Source organism: Danio rerio, chromosome 22 (genome assembly GCF_052040795.2).
Source record: "Danio rerio strain M-AB ecotype USA chromosome 22, GRCz13ab, whole genome shotgun sequence".
Taxonomy (NCBI): domain Eukaryota; kingdom Metazoa; phylum Chordata; class Actinopteri; order Cypriniformes; family Danionidae; genus Danio; species Danio rerio.
This window is the reverse complement of record NC_141042.1, coordinates 16,436,723-16,458,427: the sequence shown is the minus strand read 5'-3', so window position 1 is coordinate 16,458,427 and position 21,705 is coordinate 16,436,723. Positions and strand designations below refer to the sequence as shown.

The 21,705-nt window shown below is 34.0% G+C and overlaps 1 protein-coding gene across 23 annotated transcripts in view; it reads left to right on the top strand.

Moving 5' to 3' along the window:
• eps15l1a (epidermal growth factor receptor pathway substrate 15-like 1a) overlaps positions 1-21,705 on the top strand; it is a 58,437-nt gene that overhangs the window by 20,857 nt on the left and 15,875 nt on the right. For 7 of the 23 annotated variants that reach the window (XM_087304119.1, XM_087304113.1, XM_087304111.1 and 4 more), the window contains 11 exons: positions 1,201-1,286; positions 4,056-4,128; positions 5,854-6,015; positions 6,093-6,290; positions 8,731-8,895; positions 12,640-12,745; positions 13,163-13,213; positions 15,886-16,022; positions 17,143-17,203; positions 19,128-19,210; positions 19,397-19,487. In XM_087304119.1, coding sequence (XP_087160245.1) covers positions 1,201-1,286; positions 4,056-4,128; positions 5,854-6,015; positions 6,093-6,290; positions 8,731-8,895; positions 12,640-12,745; positions 13,163-13,213; positions 15,886-16,022; positions 17,143-17,203; positions 19,128-19,210; positions 19,397-19,487 — 1,213 coding nt within the window. Of the gene's footprint in view, positions 1-1,200; positions 1,287-3,887; positions 3,921-4,055; positions 4,129-5,853; positions 6,016-6,092; positions 6,291-8,730; positions 8,896-12,639; positions 12,746-12,960; positions 12,997-13,162; positions 13,214-15,885; positions 16,023-17,142; positions 17,204-19,127; positions 19,211-19,396; positions 19,488-21,705 lie in introns of all 23 variants that reach the window. The other 16 variants (XM_087304105.1, XM_087304115.1, XM_087304108.1 and 13 more) reach the window with 3 other exon arrangements.

The following is a 21,705-nucleotide window of genomic DNA, read 5'->3' as shown; positions in this document are numbered from 1 at the left end:
ATCATGAACATTTTAAGTTTACTTGCTTCAATTGTGCATCAAATTCATGTTTTAAATTCACTTCACGATTGATGTGGATTCGTGTCGTGAGAGGGGCATCTGTTTGCCTGGTAATTCCAGTTTCATTGCTAATGGCTGACATGCATTTTATTGAGAGAGTAGCTAGCTTTATGTGCTTTAAAATGGCTGAAAAACAGCGTAGATTTGTTCAGCGCCGTGTTTGGGTCCTTCAGATTCTTTAGAGATGCACCTAGCTCTGTGAGTTCATCAACTCCCCTAGAAGCGGTGCCTGAATGGCGGACACTTTCAAAGGTACTTCCGACTAAGTCGGCCCTACTTTGATGAGCTGTTGTGTCGGCAATAGGATTTCCCCCCAGGACAAAAACTACAGGTGCTACGTCACGACCCTATTAGAGCAAGCTCCTGATTGGTTAACGTGGCATGAATGTCCACCAAAGTTTAGATTTTTTTAACTTGAGCGATTCATGCAAATCACGAATTAAGCACGTCAAACGTCCAGAACGCTCAATTCACGGCATGTCATTCAATCGATCATTCGCACTGCAAAATGTCTGATGGCATCTTTGGAGTGACTTAATATGTAAATTACTCTCGCTTGATGCTTGTGGTATTGAAATGCAACAGTTGTGTGTATCTGTGTTTGCATTTGGTGAACACCGGTGAAGAGCAGTGAACTGATGACCTTCACAGCAAATCACAGTAATTTCTGGATGTTTTTAAGTTTTCAGTACTGATTGGTACCGAAATTCTAGTATCGTGTCAACATTAGAATGTACCATCATGGCAAGAAGGACGTACACAGAAATAAACACAGTGGCCTTTAGTGGATTTACGAGAAATGGAATATGAGAAAGTTTGCCCCAGTAACATTTTTAAGATCGTCAAAAATGTACATGGTGGCCTCTAGTGGATTTGTGAAAACCAAAACTGCAAGAAAACGTAGCATCCGGTACATATTTCTCGATTCTCAGAAATGTATCCCTGGGCACGTAATTCCAATGAGCCTGGGTGTTTTTTTGTTGTTTTATTTGTTTTTAAACATCAGAGGTGGAAGACGAGCTGGTTTCTGGTCCTGTGTGGCTCTTTGGTGTCTCTTTCCCTTTCTGTTTATGTGGTGCTGTGGTGGTGTGAGGTTTAACCGACCGCCACTGAGTGTGTTTGCTGGATCTGCTCATACAGGACAGCTCCAGCTCTGTGGGTTCAGGAGAATTCACCGGGATTAAAGAACTGGATGATATCAGCCAAGAAATCGCACAACTGCAGAGGTGAGGACAGACACAGGCAGATTAAGGCAAAATTATTCGCCCTCCTGTGAAATCTTTAGTTCTTTTTCAAATATTTCCCAAGTGATTTTTAACAGAGCTACGAATTTTCTTTACAGTATTTCCTATAATATTTTTTTATTTTGGAGAAAGTTGTTGTTTGGCTATAATAAAATTAGTTAAAAAATTTAAAAAAGGTCAGTGTTCTGAGAAATATATATTGTTCCAATTGTCTAAAGGACAAACTACTGTTGTCCAATGACTTGCCTAATTTATATAACTAATGAAAAACCTAATTAACCTAAATTGCACTTTAAGCTGAGTACTAGTATTCCAAAATAACTAGTAAAATATTGTGTACTGTCATCATGGCAAAGACTAAAGAAATTAATTATTGGAAATTAGTCATTAAAAATATTGTGTTTAGAATCGTGTTGAACAAATCTCTATATTGAACAACATTTAGAAAAAATTTACAAGTGTTACAATTTCGCAGGAGGGCTAATATTTTTGCCTTTAACTTTATAAAGTCATCAAGGATATACTGATTGATATTTAAAATTCATTTTACTTTATTTACCAAATAATTCTTAAAAATAATTATACACTGAAAAATATCAATAGTATCACTGAGATTTTTTTGCAATATGAAAATGCTTAGTTTAGCCATTAAGGTCAAATGTAAATACAAAATTTGAAGAAAAAAATATATAAAAATGAAATTATTAATGATTATAATACAATAACAAAAAATACAGAATTATTCAAATTAGTTGTATTTTTTGGTGCTGGACTGACATTAAAGCTAAGATAAGCAATGTGATTAAAAGTCAAATCTCAATATTTTATTATAAATCATTTTTAAAATGTAATAAGAATTTTCTACGAATTTTAGCCGATATTTCAAGGCTGCGTTCACACTGCACACAAATGTGGCCCGAATTATTTTGCCCACATGTGACTGAGGTAATGACCGGCAGCCAACAGCTTACTCTCTGCAACTCTCAGCTGTCGCCATTGGCTTGCATGGTTCGGGATCTGTAGGGCTGCGCATCGATGGATTTTCTCTTCAGTGTTTGGACTCTAAGTATTGATTATTAAACCACACTGAACTGAACTGAACTGAATTTAAAAATTGAAAACTGGACTGACACTGTTTCAGTTTTCTATGATTGTGTATCTAAAGCTGCTTTGAAACAATCTACATTGTAAAAGCGCTATACAAATAAAGGTAAATTGAATTGAATGGAATTGAATAGTATTAAATCAGACACAGATCTGATGTTTTGCAATGCGACCGCAGTTAGAACGCTTAAGAAGGATTTCATGTGACTTTTACATAATCTTTGAGAAACATCCTTTACTCAGCAGCAAAGTAGAATGGCACACAGGGCAATTACTTTACCACAGAAAGTTGGTTATTCACTTTGAAAAAACTGTTCAAGCACCCAAACCCCCCTTCTGCACATGAAATAAAAAATGAAAATGAAATATCTCTGCAAACAGAGATAAACCAACTCCAGCTTCACAGTTCAGTCTGCGGCTGCTTATTAACCCTTAAAGAGTCCACTACACTGGTGGTCAGAAAGAAGCGCACCGCAGTTGTCATAAATCACAAATGATCAGTGTTTTATGACTTAATTTAGGTTTCAAATGGCGAAAGGCACATTAGTAAAAGCAGAACAACCCTTTACAGTTCATGAAATACACCACGGTTGTCTGTAAAAAGGGCAATAATCATATTAAGCATAATCTGACAAATTGCTCAAATCATACAGTGTACACCTTGCATGCATAAGTGATAAGTGATAAGTGTAATAAGACATTTTGTGATGTCTGTAACAATACTTTTGCACATACGGGTCAGTTTAGGACCATGATTTGTTTTTGAACACTAAGCCTTGCCATGTGAACGTTGCCTTAGTGTTCTAAAACATTAAAGAAACAATATATTTAAAAACATACAGTCTTCTTGAATTGTGTGATAACTAGCAAGCACAAAAACAGTTCAGGTTCTCTTAAACACACACTATATATATATATATATATATATATATATATATATATATATATATATATATATATATATATATATATATATATACTTAAAAAAAACTCACTGCCAGGAAAAAAAACTGTTATTATTATTATTATATTACTATTATTATTATTATTATTATTTATTTTATTATTATTATTATTATGAGAGTTTTTATGGCTTTAAAAAATGATATGTTGTAATCAATGTTAATGAAGACAAAATATAGGGTTCTTTACTTGATAAAGAGTTAAAACACTTTTATTTTTATTTATTATGTTTTACATCATATTTCTCCACATTTCACTTCCCCAAGTCTTCATATCCCTCCATTGGCCCATTCCAGTATATTTGTCATTTTTGAACAGCTGATGATCCCGATATGACTCCTATTTCCCTTGTAAGCAGCAGGACAGGTATCTGAAAGCTCTTGGTGGCGGATGAGTTTCTCTTCCCTGACAGACCCTCATCACACTTTCTTCCTCCTCCTCCTCAGTGTCCTTTTCATGTGTTTATTTTTATTTTATGAAATCTCTTGTTTCACTTGCTTATTCATGCTGCCTCAGCACTCTTGCTTTCACACACTGGGATACACTCAGGTAAAAGCCTATCTTGACTGTAACTGTACTTGATTTTGTGTGTGTGTGTGTGTAAAGGAGTCTGGTACGAGGGATATTTTCCGCTGTCAGCAGTTGGTAAAGGCTTTTGTGTCTATTCTTTTTTTACTTTTCTAGAGAGAAGTACACTTTGGAACAAGATATTAGAGAAACCGAGGAGGCCATCAGACACAAAACCACTGAGGTTCAGGTATATCCGGTGTTATTATTAAAATCATTACTTATATTATTGATTATAGGGTCATGCTTAATGTGTTACGGATATATTTAAAGGTAATTATTAGTATTTTGTAATGAATATATTTATTAGAATTTAGACTGTTAGATAATATATTTTTAAAAAGTTATTTGTTATTAATATACAAAATATTATAATAAAAATAATATTACTAGAAAAAAATAACATATTTAATCATTTAATGTATTGTACATTTATGAATGCTTTTTTTATATTTTAAGTTATTGATTTTTGCTGTTTTACAAGTAATGATTATATATATATATTTTTTTATATATATATTTTTTTATTTTTTATTTTTTTATTTTTAAATTTACTATATTGTAAGTATTATTGTATATATTCAAAGTAAATACATTTAAATGCATATTTTATATTTTAACATATTGATTTTGCCATTGTGTCATATGTATATTAACAAAAGTATTGTAATATTTTTTATATACTTATGAAATGTTTATTTTTGTTTTACATATATTTAGTATATAAGTATATAAATATAAAATATGCTAATTAACAAAACAATGAGTAAATAAAACAATAAAATCATATGTAAATAAATGTTAATATAATATCATGTATAAAGGTAAAATACAAAATGTTGTTTAATAATTGCATACATTTAGTATGGATTACATGATATATTATTATTGCGTCTATATTCATTGTATTGTATGATAAACACAAATATATTTTAATATATACATTTCAAGTATAATCTACATTTAATTTATAATACATGTATAATAGTTTAATAATCAAACTAATAATCTTGAAATATTTAATTAATACAATAATTTAATTAACAAATAAAGCAATTAATAAACCATATGTAAATAAATGTTAATACAATATATATTAAAATATAAATGTAATTCTACAAAATATTGTTTAATATTTACATACATTTAGTATTTATTATATGATATATTAGTAAATCGTGCTATATTCATTATTGTTTAATAAATGTGAATATATTTTAATATATATTTAAAGTATAATCCATATTTAATTTATAATGCATGTATAACAATTTTATAATTAAACTGATAATCTTTACTTTTACTGAATTTATTTTATTATATATTTTTAAGTTTACAATGTATCGTTTCAGCGTCTGCACTGTCACATCGCAAACAAATGCAATGTCCAGTCTGAAATATAGTTGACCAGGAACCAGGAGCTACAGAATTGTATTCATTTTCTGTGTTTATATGGAATTTACACAATTTTTGCAAAACAAGGTTATTTCACTTACTCCACTGGCATATAATTTTCTTAAAACTCTTAATTTTTACTTATTTCTTTTAACAGTGAAAAGTAAACAATATTTTTACTTGGTCTAAGATTTGTAAAAAATATTTGGACTAGAAACAAGACAAAACAAAGTAAGAATTATTTTTTTTTGCATTGTGATTATTACATTTCTGTACCGGAATACTGCTGGAGTCCCCAGAAAACCATCATATGGAGCTATTCAAACCTTCTTCTTAAACTGTATTCGGATCACAATGCTTATCGCAGAAATATCACAATATCAGATTTTTCCAACCCTAATTTACAAAAATTATATAAAGTATAATCCACATTTAGTTTATGGTTTATCTATTGTAGTTTATAAAACCAATCAATTCATTTCACTTCACTTTACTGTACTTGATGTGCTTTGATTGACAGGAGATGCAGAATGATTTGGACCGAGAAACGTCGAGCCTCCAGGAGCTGGAGGCGCAGAAGCAGGATGCCCAGGACCGGCTGGAGGAGATGGACCAGCAGAAGGCTAAGCTGGAGGACATGCTCAATGATGTTCGACAGAAGTGCCAGGAAGAGTCACAAATGGTGAGCGAAAAACTCTACAAGACCATTTACCGTGTTAGTAAAGCACGTTCAAGCATCTTCTCCGTCTCTCTGTTCAGATCTCTTCTCTGCAGACTCAGATACACTCGCAGGAGTCTGACCTGCAGAGCCAAGAGGAAGAACTGGGCCGAGCCAAAGCAGACCTGAACCGCCTGCAGCAGGAGGAAGCTCAGCTGGAGCAGAGTCTACAAGCCGGACGGATTCAGCTGGAGACCATCATCAAGTCCCTCAAAGCCACACAGGACGAGATCAACCAGGTGCTGCAGTTTAAAGGCTCACCAAACCCTCAAACACGACGTACACCACGACATCAAAAACATGCCGAAAAATGCAAACCGTTTTAAAGTCTAAACCTTGATGTCTATTTGACATTTACAGATTAAAGCCTTTTTGACCATCAAAATAATGACATAAAACGTATTATAAGATAAGAAAAGTTTGGACGCTTCAATACCGTATTATACATTTTGTATCACTACAATGAATGTAAGCTATCTTGATGTCAAAACAACGTAAAATTAACATCTAACATTAGCATCAAAAATCCATGACAGGACTGTCCGTTTTTGGCTGTTTTGACAAAGTTAGTGACAGCAAATCGATTAGCATTTTTTACGTGTTTTTTTATTTATTTTTGACATCAACGTGACTGCTGGGAAGATTTAGGCCAATGTTACACACACACACACAAACACACACACACATATATATATTTATATATATATACTCACGGGCCACTTTATAAGGTTCACCTTACTAATACCGAGTTGGGCCCCCTTTTGCCTACAGAACTGCCTTAATTCTTTATGGCATGGATTCAAAAAGGTACTGGAAATATTCCTCAGAGACTTTGGTCCATATTGACATGATAGCATCACTCAGTTGCTGCAGATTTGTCAGCTGCACATCCATGATGTGAATCTCCCGTTCCACCATTCCAAAGGTGCTCTATTAGATTGAGATCTGGTGAATGTGGAGGTCATTTGAGTAAGTGAACTCATTGTCATGTTCAAGAAACTAGTCTGAGATGATTCACACTTTATGACATGGTGCCTTTTTCTGCTGGAAGTAGCCATCAGAAGATCAGTACACTGAGATGGACATGGTTAGCAACAGTAATCTGTCAGCAATAGGTACTAATGGGCCCAAAGTGTTCCAAGAAAATATTCCCCACACCATTACACCATCACCAGCCTGAACCGTTGATACAAGGCAAGATGGATCCATACTTTTATGTTGTTGATGCCAAATTTTGACCCTACCATGCAAATTTTGCAGTAGAAATCGAGACTAATCAGACCAGGCAACATTCTTCCAATATTCTATTGTCCAAATTTGGTGAGCCGGTGCGAATTGTAGCTTTAGTTTCCTGTTCTTAACTGACAGGAGTGGTCTTCTGCTGCTGTAGCTTATCCGCCTCAAGGTCGGTCTTGTGTGTTCAGAGATGCTCTTCTGCATACCTCAGTTGTAACCAGTGGTTATTTAATTTACTGTTGCCTTTCTATTAGCTGGAACCAGTCTGGCCATGCTCCTCTGGCATCAACAAGGCATCAAGAAGGCATTTACACCCGCAGAACTGCTGCTCAGTGGATATTTTCTTTTTTTTGGACCATTCTCTGTCAACCCAAGAGGTAGTTGTAATTGAAAATCCAAGATCAGCAGTTTTTGAAATACTCAGACCAGCCCGTCTAGCACCTAAATCACCTTTCTTCCCCATTCTGATGCTCGGTTTGAACTGCAGCAGATCGTCTTGACCATGTCTACTAGCCTAAATGCACTGAATTGCCACCATGTGATTGGCTGATTATAAATGTGCGTTAACGAGCAGTTGGACAGTTGTACCTAGTAAAGTGGCTGGTGAGTGTATATACACAGTATAAATATTTAAAAATACAAATGTCTCTTCTATAGTTACATCGTGTGCTGATACAGACTAATTCATGATATACTCTTATTCTGGGCTAATAATCAAGAAACTTTGCTGCCGTACCAGGCGCAATGATATTACACAATGCTTTTAATCTAGTTACCCAGTTGGGGACTTTTCGTGTGCTGTGTATTTGCATAATGTCAAACAGTGGTTTCAACATTTTTCAAGACATCTTCTTTTGTGCTTAACAGAAGAAATGCATCAAGGTTTTAAACAAGTAAAGGGTGAGTAAATTATGACAGAATTTTCATTTATGGGTCAACTAAACCTTTGAATTAAAAAAAAGTGTTCAAACCAAGCAACAAAAATTTGGGAATGGCATCATGGTATGGCAGCAAGGTTTCTTGAATTTTATGCCTTAGTACACAGTGTAAGTATAGAAGAGTCAAGCTTTGAATTGGAAAATTATTGAAAGTCTTTTTTAGCTAGATGCTAATGGTCTAATCTGATTCCATGGTTTATGCTAAGCTAAGCTAAAAGTACTGAAAACCGGAGATCTGCTTTATAGATTCAAAAATGAACTATGACTTGTAAAATGAACCTATTTCTAAAAATTTAAGTGTAACGTTGCTTTAAATATGAAACAAAAGTGAACACTAGAGGGCGACAAATGCCTAAATGCCTGCTTTTTTTTAAACACAGTCACGCTAATGTGTTTACTTATGAAGTTAGAAGGTAGACACCAGACAAAGTGCTTCATATAATAGCATCACAAAGAAATAAAACATGCAAAAAGCAGCAATAACCCTGACACATGCTTATTGCAGGCTCGAAGCAAACTCTCCCAGATCCAGGACAGCCAGCATGAGATCAGCAAGAACATCGAGCAGTACAGCAGCACCCTGAATGGCACCCATGGGGGCAGCATGACCAACCTGGCCGACATGAGCGAAGGATTCCCTGAGAAGGAGAATGGAGGTTTTGGAGCCATGGTGAGGAGAAGGATAAATCTGATGTGTTTAGTTTACTTCAGTGTTTGTTTTTTGCCAATGTAGAATACATGCAGACCAGGTTGTATCCATACTAAAGCTATGATGTATTCAGAGGGTTAGTAGTTTTAGTAGGGGGTGGAAGTGTGGATAGTGAACTGCTAATTAAAGTCTGTTCCAGGTAAAAGAGTTATGTATTTTAACGCATTTGATTTATATTTTATTTTGGTTATTAATAATATTATTCATAATTGTTTGAAAAAAGTAACCACATATAGTATTTATATACACACACAATTCATAACTGTTTATAAGTGTAACTATATATAGTATTTACATAATTTGATATGTTAATATAAAGATTTTTTATTTATATTATTAATAATGACCATTACTATTATTACATTTTTTAACTCATTTGTTTGTTTGTAGCACAAAACAGCAATTATATAATAATACTGTTTTACAGGGCTATTTATTTAGTTTGTCATGGGGGCCAGTTCATGAAAAGCATCACAAATGAGGGGCCTGAGAGATACGACTTGCAATATAAGTGATGACACAACAGCAATATAAGAGCCCATATGCTGTATTTTTGCTCCTTAAAGGTTCAAGAAACCCTGGAGTACTTTTTTGAGATTTTAAGAGATTTGTGTGTGTTGAGCATCAGTTAAGACAATGTTAGCATCTGTTAGCTTTAACTGTGGGGAAAAGTGGATAATATTGAGCTTTTGTCAGCTAATTTCAGCTTAAAATTATTTTTGGGGCAAGATCAAAATTGGCGACGTAGCGCAAAACTGCAAAAGCAAAGATGACGCTTCCGGTTTCTCATTATTATTCATAGTTCATTATTATTCGGAGTTTTCTTATGCTATGTAATAGGGGTGTCACAATTTCGATTTTTAATCAAAATCGATCGAAATTTATGCTCAATTTCGATTATCGAATCAAAAAATAGAATCGTCGATGCTGCCACGCCCCCATGTCAGCTTGGCTTGCCAAGCAGGAAAAAAAACAGGCTTGTTGAAGTGCTTGTAAACTGCAGAAGCAGGAGACCCGTCGAGAGAACTTAAACCCTCTCCTCTTTCAATGAAGTCGCCAGTGTTTAAGCATTTTGGATTTCCAGTGAGTTATGTTGACAGCGTTCAACACAGTTATGCAAGCTCTGCTATGTTTGTATTACATACGCTTCGTCCGATAGACAACACCGGCATCGCGATCCTCCACCCGCCCCTGTTGCAAATCCGCTCGCGAAAAGTACACACTCAGGCCCTGTTTATACTGTCTTTGTTTTTAAATGGCATTTTAGAACGACAACGATTTGACATCCACAGTGGCGTGTAGCATTTCTGAGCAGCCCTCCTTCCTCTCTGCCTCTGAAAATGCACATCACGTGACCACACAGACACAGACGCACATACAGCACAGACAGCAGGTCCAGGCAGTCAGAGGACTGCTTCAATCTTTCACTCATTTGTACTTTATCATTTTAGCGAACACCTCAGATACTGTTGGCTGGTTCCTGTTGGTTGTGCGTCTTTTTTACTGATGCCATTATAACGACACAGATCACTGTCTATTCACGAGTCCCGCAGAAAAAGTGATTGACAGGTGGTAATTATGTGTGTATCTTGCCTTTATTCATTTACTGTATGATTTGTTTATGGGTAAAACAAAGACCATGCAGGTCAGGTAGTTTAAACGGTAGGCTACAAATAATTAATTGGTCATTAATTAATTAATTATTCATAATCGAAAATCAAACCGTGTCTTTAGAATCGAAAATGTAATCGAATTGAGGATATGGAGGATCGTGACACCCTTACTATGTAAAGTAGTACTTTTTACTATGTAATGCTTCTTAATTATTCATGACTGCACATGGTTTTCAAAGGCAAGGCAGACCTGCCAGTGCCAAGCTGTGAAACACGTTGATGACTGGGTGAGACGCGTCCACGGACCCACGGCACACAGTATTTAGCTGTTCATAAAGGGTCGTATGTGTTTGTTTCCATGATCTACGGGTTTGGTTGCATGTTTTTCCCCACGATCCTGTCAGGGCCAATACAGCAAAGCGGTTTGTGTGCAGCAAGCATTTTTGTTGGGAGAGCAGTACGAGTATGGTGGACTTTGTCCTTTATCAGTGGAATTAGTTCACATTTAGACACATCGCGGTGCTGCTGTGTTTACCTAAATCCTCCAGATTACCAGCAGAGTTAATGGTTGAAATAAGCATTCATACTTACATAATAATTTTAATAATTTGTAATAATTTCTCTAATGTATGTTTTCATTGCTCTGAATGACACCCACAACTCTCACCACTACAGCGTGAGATAATTTCCATTGTGTGCACTTGGAGGGCGCATGTGCGTCTCTCCGCTTGCGAGCCATGCGTGCACCGCTCCCTATAAGAACACCTCTCCATTGGAAATAATGAACTTGTGTGCGGAATAGGCGTAATAAGTGAATGGCCCGCTGCTATAGATAATCCAGTGTGCGTGCGTATTAGCCTCAGAATAAGCTCAGAACTTTAAACTCGCACACAAGTAGCATAACTTTGTTTAGTTGCAGCATTTTTTTCCCGTGCAATAGAAACGTGGCGTTAAGAAGCCTTTACTATAAATTAACTGTAATGAATTAAAGCAGGGTCAATCGTGATATCGGCTAATCATTGCATCCCTATTAACGATATCAGTGCATTGTACAAAAGGCCTTTTCTACAAACATATCCTAATGTTTTTGCCTGTCTGCGCCACAAGCTTTTTGTCAAATGTCACCCAACTGCTTTTTGTGAGTGAGCAGGTCAATTGTTACGTTTGAAAAGACTATTGGTTGGGTTTAGGGGAGGAGGAGGGTGGGTCAGGTGATCGGTCAGTCAGTCAGTCAGTCGACAGTGGGCTCTGGTGAATTTCCGAGAGAAGAGCACAGGCGAATTTGAGATATGAATAAGCCAACACAGTGGTCTTCGGTGCATTCACTAAAACAAAAATAATTAAATGATCTGTTGCTGTTTAATAAAATAATATTTAAAACAGTAATAATGTTATTTATTTAAAATGTGTATATGTACATGTATATTTTCCTTTTTTAATCGATTATAAATATGTTTTTATATATTTTATATTTAATCTATTACTGATATTCAGGATTTAAAAACTTGTTATTCAATATCTGTTATATACAATGTTAGATTGATTAGTCACCTGCTTGGACACTTTCACTTTCTTTTAAATTTAAGCCCAGAAACAAGTGAATGCGAGTGAATTCCTGTCGACATTTTCTGGTTTCTGAATCCTTCTCTTGCTTTTCTTTATGAGTTATGTCTCGCATGCGAGCATGCAATTTGTAAACCCAGCACTTTTAACAGAGGTTCTTATGTTACTTTAAACAGCTAAGATTGGCTGAAAATGAAAAACGACTGACACTTATAGAGACGTGGTTTTGGACCTTTCGGCCAAAGCTGACAGTACACATTTATCGTAAAAGGGATATTGTACACAAAAAATAAGTAAATCTGTCATCAATTACTCATTTTTAAAAATAACAGAAGATATTTTGAAGAATGTTTGAACCCGGTAGCCATTGACTTCCATAGTAAGGTTTTTCTACTGTGGAAGTCAGTGTTTTTAACATTCTTCAAAATATCTTTTTTTGGTTTAACATAACCTAACTTAACCCAAATGTTACCTTAATGTTACTTTTCGAGTGAACTATGCCTTTAAGTGTTTATTTGAATTGTTACAGGAAGACCCGTTTAAGGTGAAGCCCACTGTTTTCAACAGCGCCCCTCAGGAGATGCACACAGACCCCTTCCAGTCTGAAGACCCCTTTAAAACAGACCCTTTCAAAGGTTTGTCATGGCTGTTTCCTTTTCTTTTTCTTCTTTTAAACTTATTCACAATTTACACACTCTCAAGTAATTTCAAACCTTTATGACTTTCTTCAGTTGTACATAAAAGAAGATATTTTGATGAATGTTGAAAATCAGCATCCATTAAAACAGTACTATGTAAGTCAATGGTTACCAGTTTCATTCTTCCAAATATCTTCTTTTGTGTTCAACAGAAGAAAGACTCTCAAACAGGTTTGTGAAAAGTGGAGGTGAGTAAATGAAGACAGAAGTTTCAGTTTGGGTGTCTATCCCTTTAATTATGGTTTATTGTGACAAAATGTAGTTTTAGATTTCTATTTTGTGGCACATTTTCGGGATTAGGCTTTGGGTTGGCTACTAAAAGCATCTCCTTGTTTGCTTTTGTATGTTTTGTAGGCGATCCGTTCCAGAATGACCCTTTCTCAAAACCGGCCACCACAGTCCCAGGTATGCGGCTTTTAGGTTTTGAGCTTTGAACTTGGAGCAATAGGATAAATAAATAGGATAAATGTAGATCGGTGTTAAATTGTATGCAATGCTACATTGGTGGATTATCTAAACTAAAACTAGTCTGAAAAAAGGAATGAGTCAAAAGTAGTCAATAACATAAATCATAAATACATATGTATACACAATCTCACTGATATAAAATATATCTTGATTTATTTGTAAATGCACAGAAATGTATTTTGATTTGAAGTGTATTCTTGTTTAAGGTAATTATTAATACTAAGTATAAAAACAGTGATGTCCTTTTAAATATAGTATACAAGTATAAAATGTAAAAATAATGGAAATATATCTATATATACACTATATTTGTGTATGTTTTTATAATAATACAGTTTATTCAAAATGTTTTTGTATATGTATTGCATAATGTGACCTGTATAAACACACAGATCTGGAAAAAGGTAAATTAATAGAATTAATTAAACTTTACTTTTTATAATTTTTTACACACACACACACACACACACACACGTTATCTACATATTAATTATATATATATATATATATATATATATATATATATATATATATATATATATATATATATGTGTGTGTGTGTGTGTGTGTGTGTGTGTGTGTGTGTGTGTGTCATTTTTATATGTGTAATTTTTTTAATAATAAAATTTTTAAATACAATAATAAAAGATACATTTATTTAAATAAATAAATAAATAAATAAATAATATATTTTTTAAATAAAATAGTAAAACCAAATTAAATTAATTTATTTGATATTTTCATACCTTAATGTTTCCAATAAAAAATAACATGTATCTTGTAGGCTATTTTTTAAATTAGTTGTATATATAATATTATTAATAAATTATTGTAATTAATGTAGATAATATATACAGTTGTGTATAATTCATGTGCGATTTTAGGGAGTGTTTGTATATTATGTATATGGCTGTGCGATTTGGGGAAAATATCTAATTGTGTTTGTTTTTTTTCGACAAATATTGCAATTTCAATTTAATTTGCAATTTAATTTTGTAATCAAGCTTTAGCTTAATAATCTGTATTGTAGCTTCTTACTGCTAAAATGCACTGAGTGTTAGTTAAAAAAAGGAACTGAAAAGATATTAACTTTCTTAAACATTTATTCAAATTTGTTTTTAAATATTCAGAAATTAAACACTAATTTTTCTCTAGAGCAAACAGTAAGCACAAATAAAATGACCTTACCTTTTCTGTAAACAAGTTGAATTCAAATTAGGTAGTGAAGCTTATTTTACCTACAAAGAAATAATAATTATAAAAATACAGAACACTCAGCAAACTAACATGGCTGATAAGAGCCTTTCTGTAGCTTAAATTGTCTAAAACAAAATATTATCACAGATGCTACACAAAATATAATGACGTTAAACGTACTGCTGTGGTACTCCAACATGGCTAAAATAGGAGCGAGACGGAAGTGAATATCTCCTATCCTGCATTTAGATGAGTTTTTTTTATTCCCTCTTTGGTCACTGCATGAAAAGGCATTGTCTATAGCAAGGTAGTGTATTAGGACATCAGTTATCTTCTGGGTAGCGTTGCACCAGCTGTTCGTAAGTTCTTTCTTAAACTGGAAGGCAAAGTCCACACTAGAGGCTTTGAAACTTCTAGCTAGTTTGTAACTAGCACATCGTAGTTGGTAAAGTCGTAAAGTCGTAAGCGCTCCGTAAAGTCATGTGTATAGTCGCATTGAATGACGTAATATCCATTAAGAAGATTTTTAATTGTTAAACTGCTTTAAATTTCTGCATCTAATGCATCTAAATATAACTGTTACATTACAGTCAGTCACTACAGATGATGCACACACTTGCATTGTGAGCCATGAATGCACGCAAAATACACATAAAGATATCAAAACATTAAACTTTAATTTTGTGCGACTTTGAAAACAAAATATTCCCATATTACCAATGTCCTGTTTTTCTTTTAAATTAATTCTTGCTTCTGAAGCGGCAGACGTCATAAAACCATTCGTTCGCGCTTTCCTGTTTTTTTTTTTTTTGTTGGCATTCCGCATAGTTCGGTTGCACAATTCTGATTGGGCAGAACAAAAGTGTGCTCACTCAATTGGCTAGTAAGACTGTCCCACACAGACACCATGCACACATTTGCTCTGGGCAGGGGAAGATAAATAATACATATTTCATATTGTAGCCTCTTGCGATTAGCTAATCGCAACATTTCAAATTGCAATTGCGATTTTCTTTAATCGCACATCCCTAATAACATATTCAAAAAAAACTTGTATACAATACATTTAGATTTTTTTCAAATAAAATAAGCCTTGAATAAAAATCATTTAGGCAATATTTGATTCTAAAGGCATTCAGAGATGCCTCTCAATGCTGATATTATGAACGTTCCCTTGGGAGAAAATGATTAAATGCCCCTATTTCATTTCAGCTTTTCAAGTCTCTCACAAAGCTTCATGGTGTTAAACATCAAGTTCACTTACCTTGACACAGTTCCCCTTTAGTGACAAATGAGGCTCTCACTTCCCCATCTCTCATCAAATTTGGGCTAAATATAGGTTTATGATAAGATGATATAATGTAAATAATGATATTTAAATATAAGTCACATTATGCTCTGAACTCTCACAGATCCTTTCGGTGGAGACCCTTTTAAAGAAACCGACCCATTCAGGACGTCCTCTGAAGATTTCTTCAAGAAACCCTCCAAACCGGACCCCTTCACCAACGCCGATCCTTTTAGCAAAAGTGCCACTCTGCCCTCAAAGGTACTTACAAAGCCAACATACTCAGCTTAAATACAGGTCAACTAATCACAAATCAATATCATATATATATTTTTTTAATTCAGGCAATTCCTCTTCTGGTCTTTGAACAGTGAAGTCTGAAATTGTCTTATGTATTTTTTCACATTCGTATCTATAAGATTTGCTTATATAGTGGCTCTGAATTGTCAAAACACCCCTCAAAACCCTTTCTACGAATGCAAAAAATGTGAAAAAAAAAGGAATCCAAATAAAAATGTTTAAAAGGCAACATGAAAATTTGACACAACATGGTCAAATTTGTTTTTTAACATGCAAAAATTTAAACAAACATTTCAGATCGACTGTGCAATGGACTTTACACACAATTATATTTCAATTATTTTATTGTATGAAGTGTGTAAAAATTAAATATTCCTATTGTACATTACAAAAAGTACATACATTTTTTAGGTCAGAAAAAGTAACTCAAACTTAATGTAATACATTATTTACCATAAAAAGTAACCAAGTAACGCAATTATTTACTTTTTTGGGGGAGTAACTCAATATTTTACTTTACTATCTAAAGTAACTTTCTCCAACATTGTTAAATACCAGTGCAGCTGCTTCTGTTCCCAGAAATTTCAGAAGTTCCTGCTGTTCACTGAGGGATTTAGCACTTTTTGTCAGCATTTCACTGTTTCACTGTAATATAATAGTCATGTCTGTTGGCCTAAGATGCATCAATTACATCAGGTTTCAAGTTTTTTTTTAATGCTTGAATGTTAAACCCCCCCCCCCCCCCACCCCCCTCCGCCAATAGAAGTTTGAGATCCCTAGTCTATATAAATGCATATTAAATACCAGTGCAGCTGCTTAGTTTACAAAGAAATGCTGTTATTCCTGCTGTTCACTGAGGGATTTAGCATTTTTATTCAGCCTTTCTACTGATTTGTTTTGTACTGGTATGCTTAAGTACTGTAATTTTACAAAGCTAATTATTATATTTTTTAACTTTATAAAGTACACAAATTATGCAGAATAAGCCAATTTAATCAGTCAAAAAATATTAAGATCAGTTTATTGTTAACATTCATTGTATGACTTGTTTTTCAATCCTCTCCTTTATTTTCTGCTGTAGAGCCATCATTTCGCAAGTAACGACCCCTTCATCTCAACCAGCCCCAAACCGAAAGGTCAAGGTACTGTTTGCACGTCTCTCACCAATTTAGCTGAATCATATCATCCCTGCCGCTCCCTTCCTTTAAACATCAGCCTCTTGAACACACTTTTTAAATTCATGAAACGGATCTGGCATCAGATAAAAGTTTCCCTTACAAATGCCCTGAAGCATTTGCTCTGAGTGCATTATATAACCGAAGCAAGCTGACATTCACACCTCGTGCCCACTGGCGACACTTTTAGTTTTTTCGAAGACCATTAAGAGAGCTATTTGAGAGAGCACGTGTGAAGAAGCTGTCAAAAGAGTTCCCATGCATTACGTCCGCTCATAGGCACATTGTCTTTGACCGAACGTCATGAAATTCCTCTGCTGTTTCTGTAAATGTTAATGCAGCGTTCGGTTGCAGCACAAATGCTGAGGCGATGCCAGGAAATGCTCAGCACTTTTTTTTTTGCAACCTGTGGGTTGCAAACAACAACACTAGAAAGATAGAGGTGGAGAACAAAGCCAATTGATGCTTGTTTCTTTTTTGTTTTGAGTTGCTGAAATGCAAAATCAATAATCCGAATTTATATAAATATTATATATTTTATTGTTTTTTTGATTAAGGGCGGTTAGAAGCATGTAAATATCGGTCAAATGAACGCTTCATTCAGTGACGCTTGATTAGGTTGTTTTAAAGACCTTTTTCATTGTATTGTTATTATTGTTATTTTTTATTACTTGTATTATTCAACTTGATTGTATTTTTCTATTTAATGTGTTCAGTGACCCCTTAATTTGTCTTTAAAAAAAACTTAATCAATAATTTATCAATACTTTAAAGACTTTTTCCCCATAAATAAATGTATTTTTTTATATTCAAACACATTGCTTTACAAATTTTGGGCCAACAAACAACACAACAACTATCAATAAAAGGTACAATATACAAATAATACTTAAGAAAGTAAAATAATAAATAAATATTACAAGTTTTAGAAAGAACAAATAATAAATTGATTTCTAGTTGATCATTTGGTATCAGAAGTGGCTTATAAAAAGGGAAAGGCCTACAGATTACGCTTATTTAACCAAAATATAATATGATCAACCGTTGATTTTTATTTATTTAATTAGGAAAATAGAGTCTGACTTTGCTTAGACAAAAGTCTTGTACCTTAACAGAAATAATGTACAGTATAGAATATAAAGTCATGGTGCAGTGAAAACAGAATTAATCTAGTGTATGACTCCCTTTAGCTTTGAGGACTGCATCTATACATCTCTGCAATGACTTAAATGACTTATTAATAAATTCATCTGGAATGGCAAAGAAAGCGTTCTTGCAGGACTCCCAGAGTTCATCAAGATTCTTTGGATTCACCTTTAAAGCCTCCCCCTTCATCTTACCCCTGACATGCTCAATAATATTTATGTCTGGTGACTTGGCTGGCCAATCCTGGAGATCCTCGACCTTTTTTTGCTTTCAGGAACTTTGATGTGGAGGCTGGAATCAGATTTTCTCCCATTCCAAATGTTTTATTCCATCCCTTATTAGATGTGTTTATGCAGGTGCAGCGTACTGTTTCCCCTAAATAAATGGATTTTTATTCATATTAACAATTATATTAAATTACTAAAATGTTTATTAAGGTCTTGTGATCAGTTTTTTTGTCTTTTTATTGTCAGTAAACAAGTAATTCATAATTACTTTAAAGTATTTTTTTTGTTAATGTTATTATTCCTGCTATATTTCTATTATTATTGTGACATAACAACATGCATTTCCAATTTAATTAGCCATTAATAGTGTACAAGCTGTTCTAAAATACATTTATTATTTTTGCTAATTATTGTTTAAGTGTTTATTGAGTGTTTTATTAAAGTTTATTGTTGAATAAACCTATGAACAAAATTACTTTAAAAAGATGCTTCATTGTTTTTCCTATTTCCAATTTCAGATTTCTTCGGCACTTTAGACCCATTCGGTAGTAGTACGTTTGGCAGCAACAGCGGCTTTGCAGACTTCAGCCAAATGTCAAAGGTAGTTAACACCTTTTTCATCTGTTACACTTGCATCATAAGCACAGTGGAGCTCCAGTTTCTCACACGTTTGCAACATGACTTTCATAAGATGTGGTTTTGATAGAGATCCCACTCATAATTCATGTTCTTTGCACCTTACTGATTATGGCCCACCACTTCTTCTGCCTTCTGAAATTCAATTTAGGGCTTTGTAGAAGACCCCTTCAGCCGAAAACAAGACATGCCAGCACTCCCGCCCAAAAAAAGTATACCACCACGACCCAAACCACCCAGCGGTAAGACTTTAAGAGACACACAAACAAACTGTGACAAAATTTATATACACAACCATATAAGGTGTTTAATCAAACTAGTGTTCAGTTTCTACAAGTAAACGTTTACTAAAGCTACACAGCTGTTGTGTCTGGAAAAAGGGTTAGTAGACAAAACAGGTAATGCAAACAGCCAACATGAAAGACCAGGAGAAATGTTGTTTAGGTGGATAACTATACATTTTTTTTTGATATGCAATGAGAAAAATCAGCTGTAGCTTTGCAGTGAAAGCAAAGCAGCTTTGAGTAGAAATTTGGTGTCCTCCTTTCACACATTTATGTTGTGGACATTTATGTGTTATTTTACATGCATTTAAGCATGCCAGATAAGAAAAACTTAATGGAAACCCCAAAATGCACATACATTGTAAGATTTGTATTTTTTTTGACGATAAGTAGATTGTAATCTAGATTGACGATAAGTATTTTGAATAAACTACAAAATAAACACATTTATCAAATACAGTTTTTTAACTACATACCAAAGAAAATTTTATGTGACTGCCAGGAAATCATTCGATTGGTATGGTATGTGATATTTATAATCTGCGATGTTTTGTTTAAATGTGCAGGCTAATATTATTGAATTATTTATGTAGATTCGATTTAGTATCGATTAGTTACCAATATTTCGTTTAAAATGTTAATTTTGCAATGAGCACCAGGCTAATTTTTCATTTATTTATGTTTTTGTCAATATTGCACACCCGTAGTGATTGGTTAACTGACTGAAAAGCAGACTGCTCTCTATACACAAAATCTTGAATGCAGTTTTAGTCATTTTTAACCAATAGCAAATTCAGGCCAACATGAATAAATTTATTTTTTTTAAAACTGCTCGGGAACTTTCCGCAAAAGTTTGCTTGAGCTGGTAAACACTTTAGAATTGACTACTGATTTCACTATTGAACGATGACGTCATCAGAAGTCAGGCGTCCACGAGTAAAAAGAAAATACTAAAAAAACTGCTTGGTAGTAGACATTTTAGTGTAATTAATGGTCCCCATATACTTCCAGCAAAATTGAAGAATGAACTGAAATGACATCATTTTGATCAAAATTCAGCTGAAAAGAAGTTTGTTTAAGGATTTAGAAACAGCTCAACAAAGCGTTTTAACTCCTAAACGCCTTTGAGCTACTATTAGTCCATGTTGATTACGTATAGTTGAGGGTGTTCTGGAACTTCGTCGATATTCGATTTGATTAGATTCATTTCTCATTACAAAGAGGTCAAACAGGAGAAAGCTTTTTTTTTTTTGCACGTTTCACAACTAGCTATTATCTGTAATGTTTTTGTTTAGTGGACGCACATTCCATCTGCGACTCTTGTTCTTTTCCTGTTATTAAATAGATTAATGCTACTGCCAGATTTTTGTAAACTGATTGATCTCTCACAGTCCCCATCATTGTTGTTTATGGGGTACAAATAGGGTGTCAGAATGTTCGAAACAGTATACTGTCACTCAGCTTTTTCGAACGTTATTTGTCCTCAATCAAAGAACACAAATTAAACGAAAACTATATCAAGTAGGGATGCTAACGATTACCTGATGTCAACAGACCTTATAATATGATAGATCATATCGATGAAGGATTAATCTTGTTTAAATTTGCAGGTGCTGGTGTTAATTCGTGAGTTTCACAAAAAAATATAAAGTGTATAATTTTGTTCGTGTCCATCCACTACACAACTGTACGACTGGATGATTTGTTTCACTCATGGAAAATAAGAAACCTCTGTCATATATTTGCTACCTTTTTAATACACGTCGTTATTTTAAACATGTCTTGAGTATCTGATTTTTCATTTAATTCGCTGCGAGTTCAGGTGAGGTAGTGTTTAAATACGTAAAACTAGACAGTTTACTTTAGCAAGAATTTTTTTGCTTTAAAATATCAGGCTTTGCTGAAAGGCTGGTTATTTTACCCTCGATGAAGGGACAATAGTGGTATTCCAGATTTCAAATGAAATATCTTAATGTTAAAAAGGAAGCTTGAAAACAACCGATCCTATGTATGATCCAATGTCCTAACGAATGCTTTTAAATAATGTAGCGATGTTTTTATTGAGATTGTGTTGTCTGTCATTTATAGGTCTGCTCTTTAAACAGCTTTAACCAGTGCGTGAGCTGATGTTCAGCTTTGACGAGGCGCTTTTATTTAGCCTTAATTTAGCTTTTTT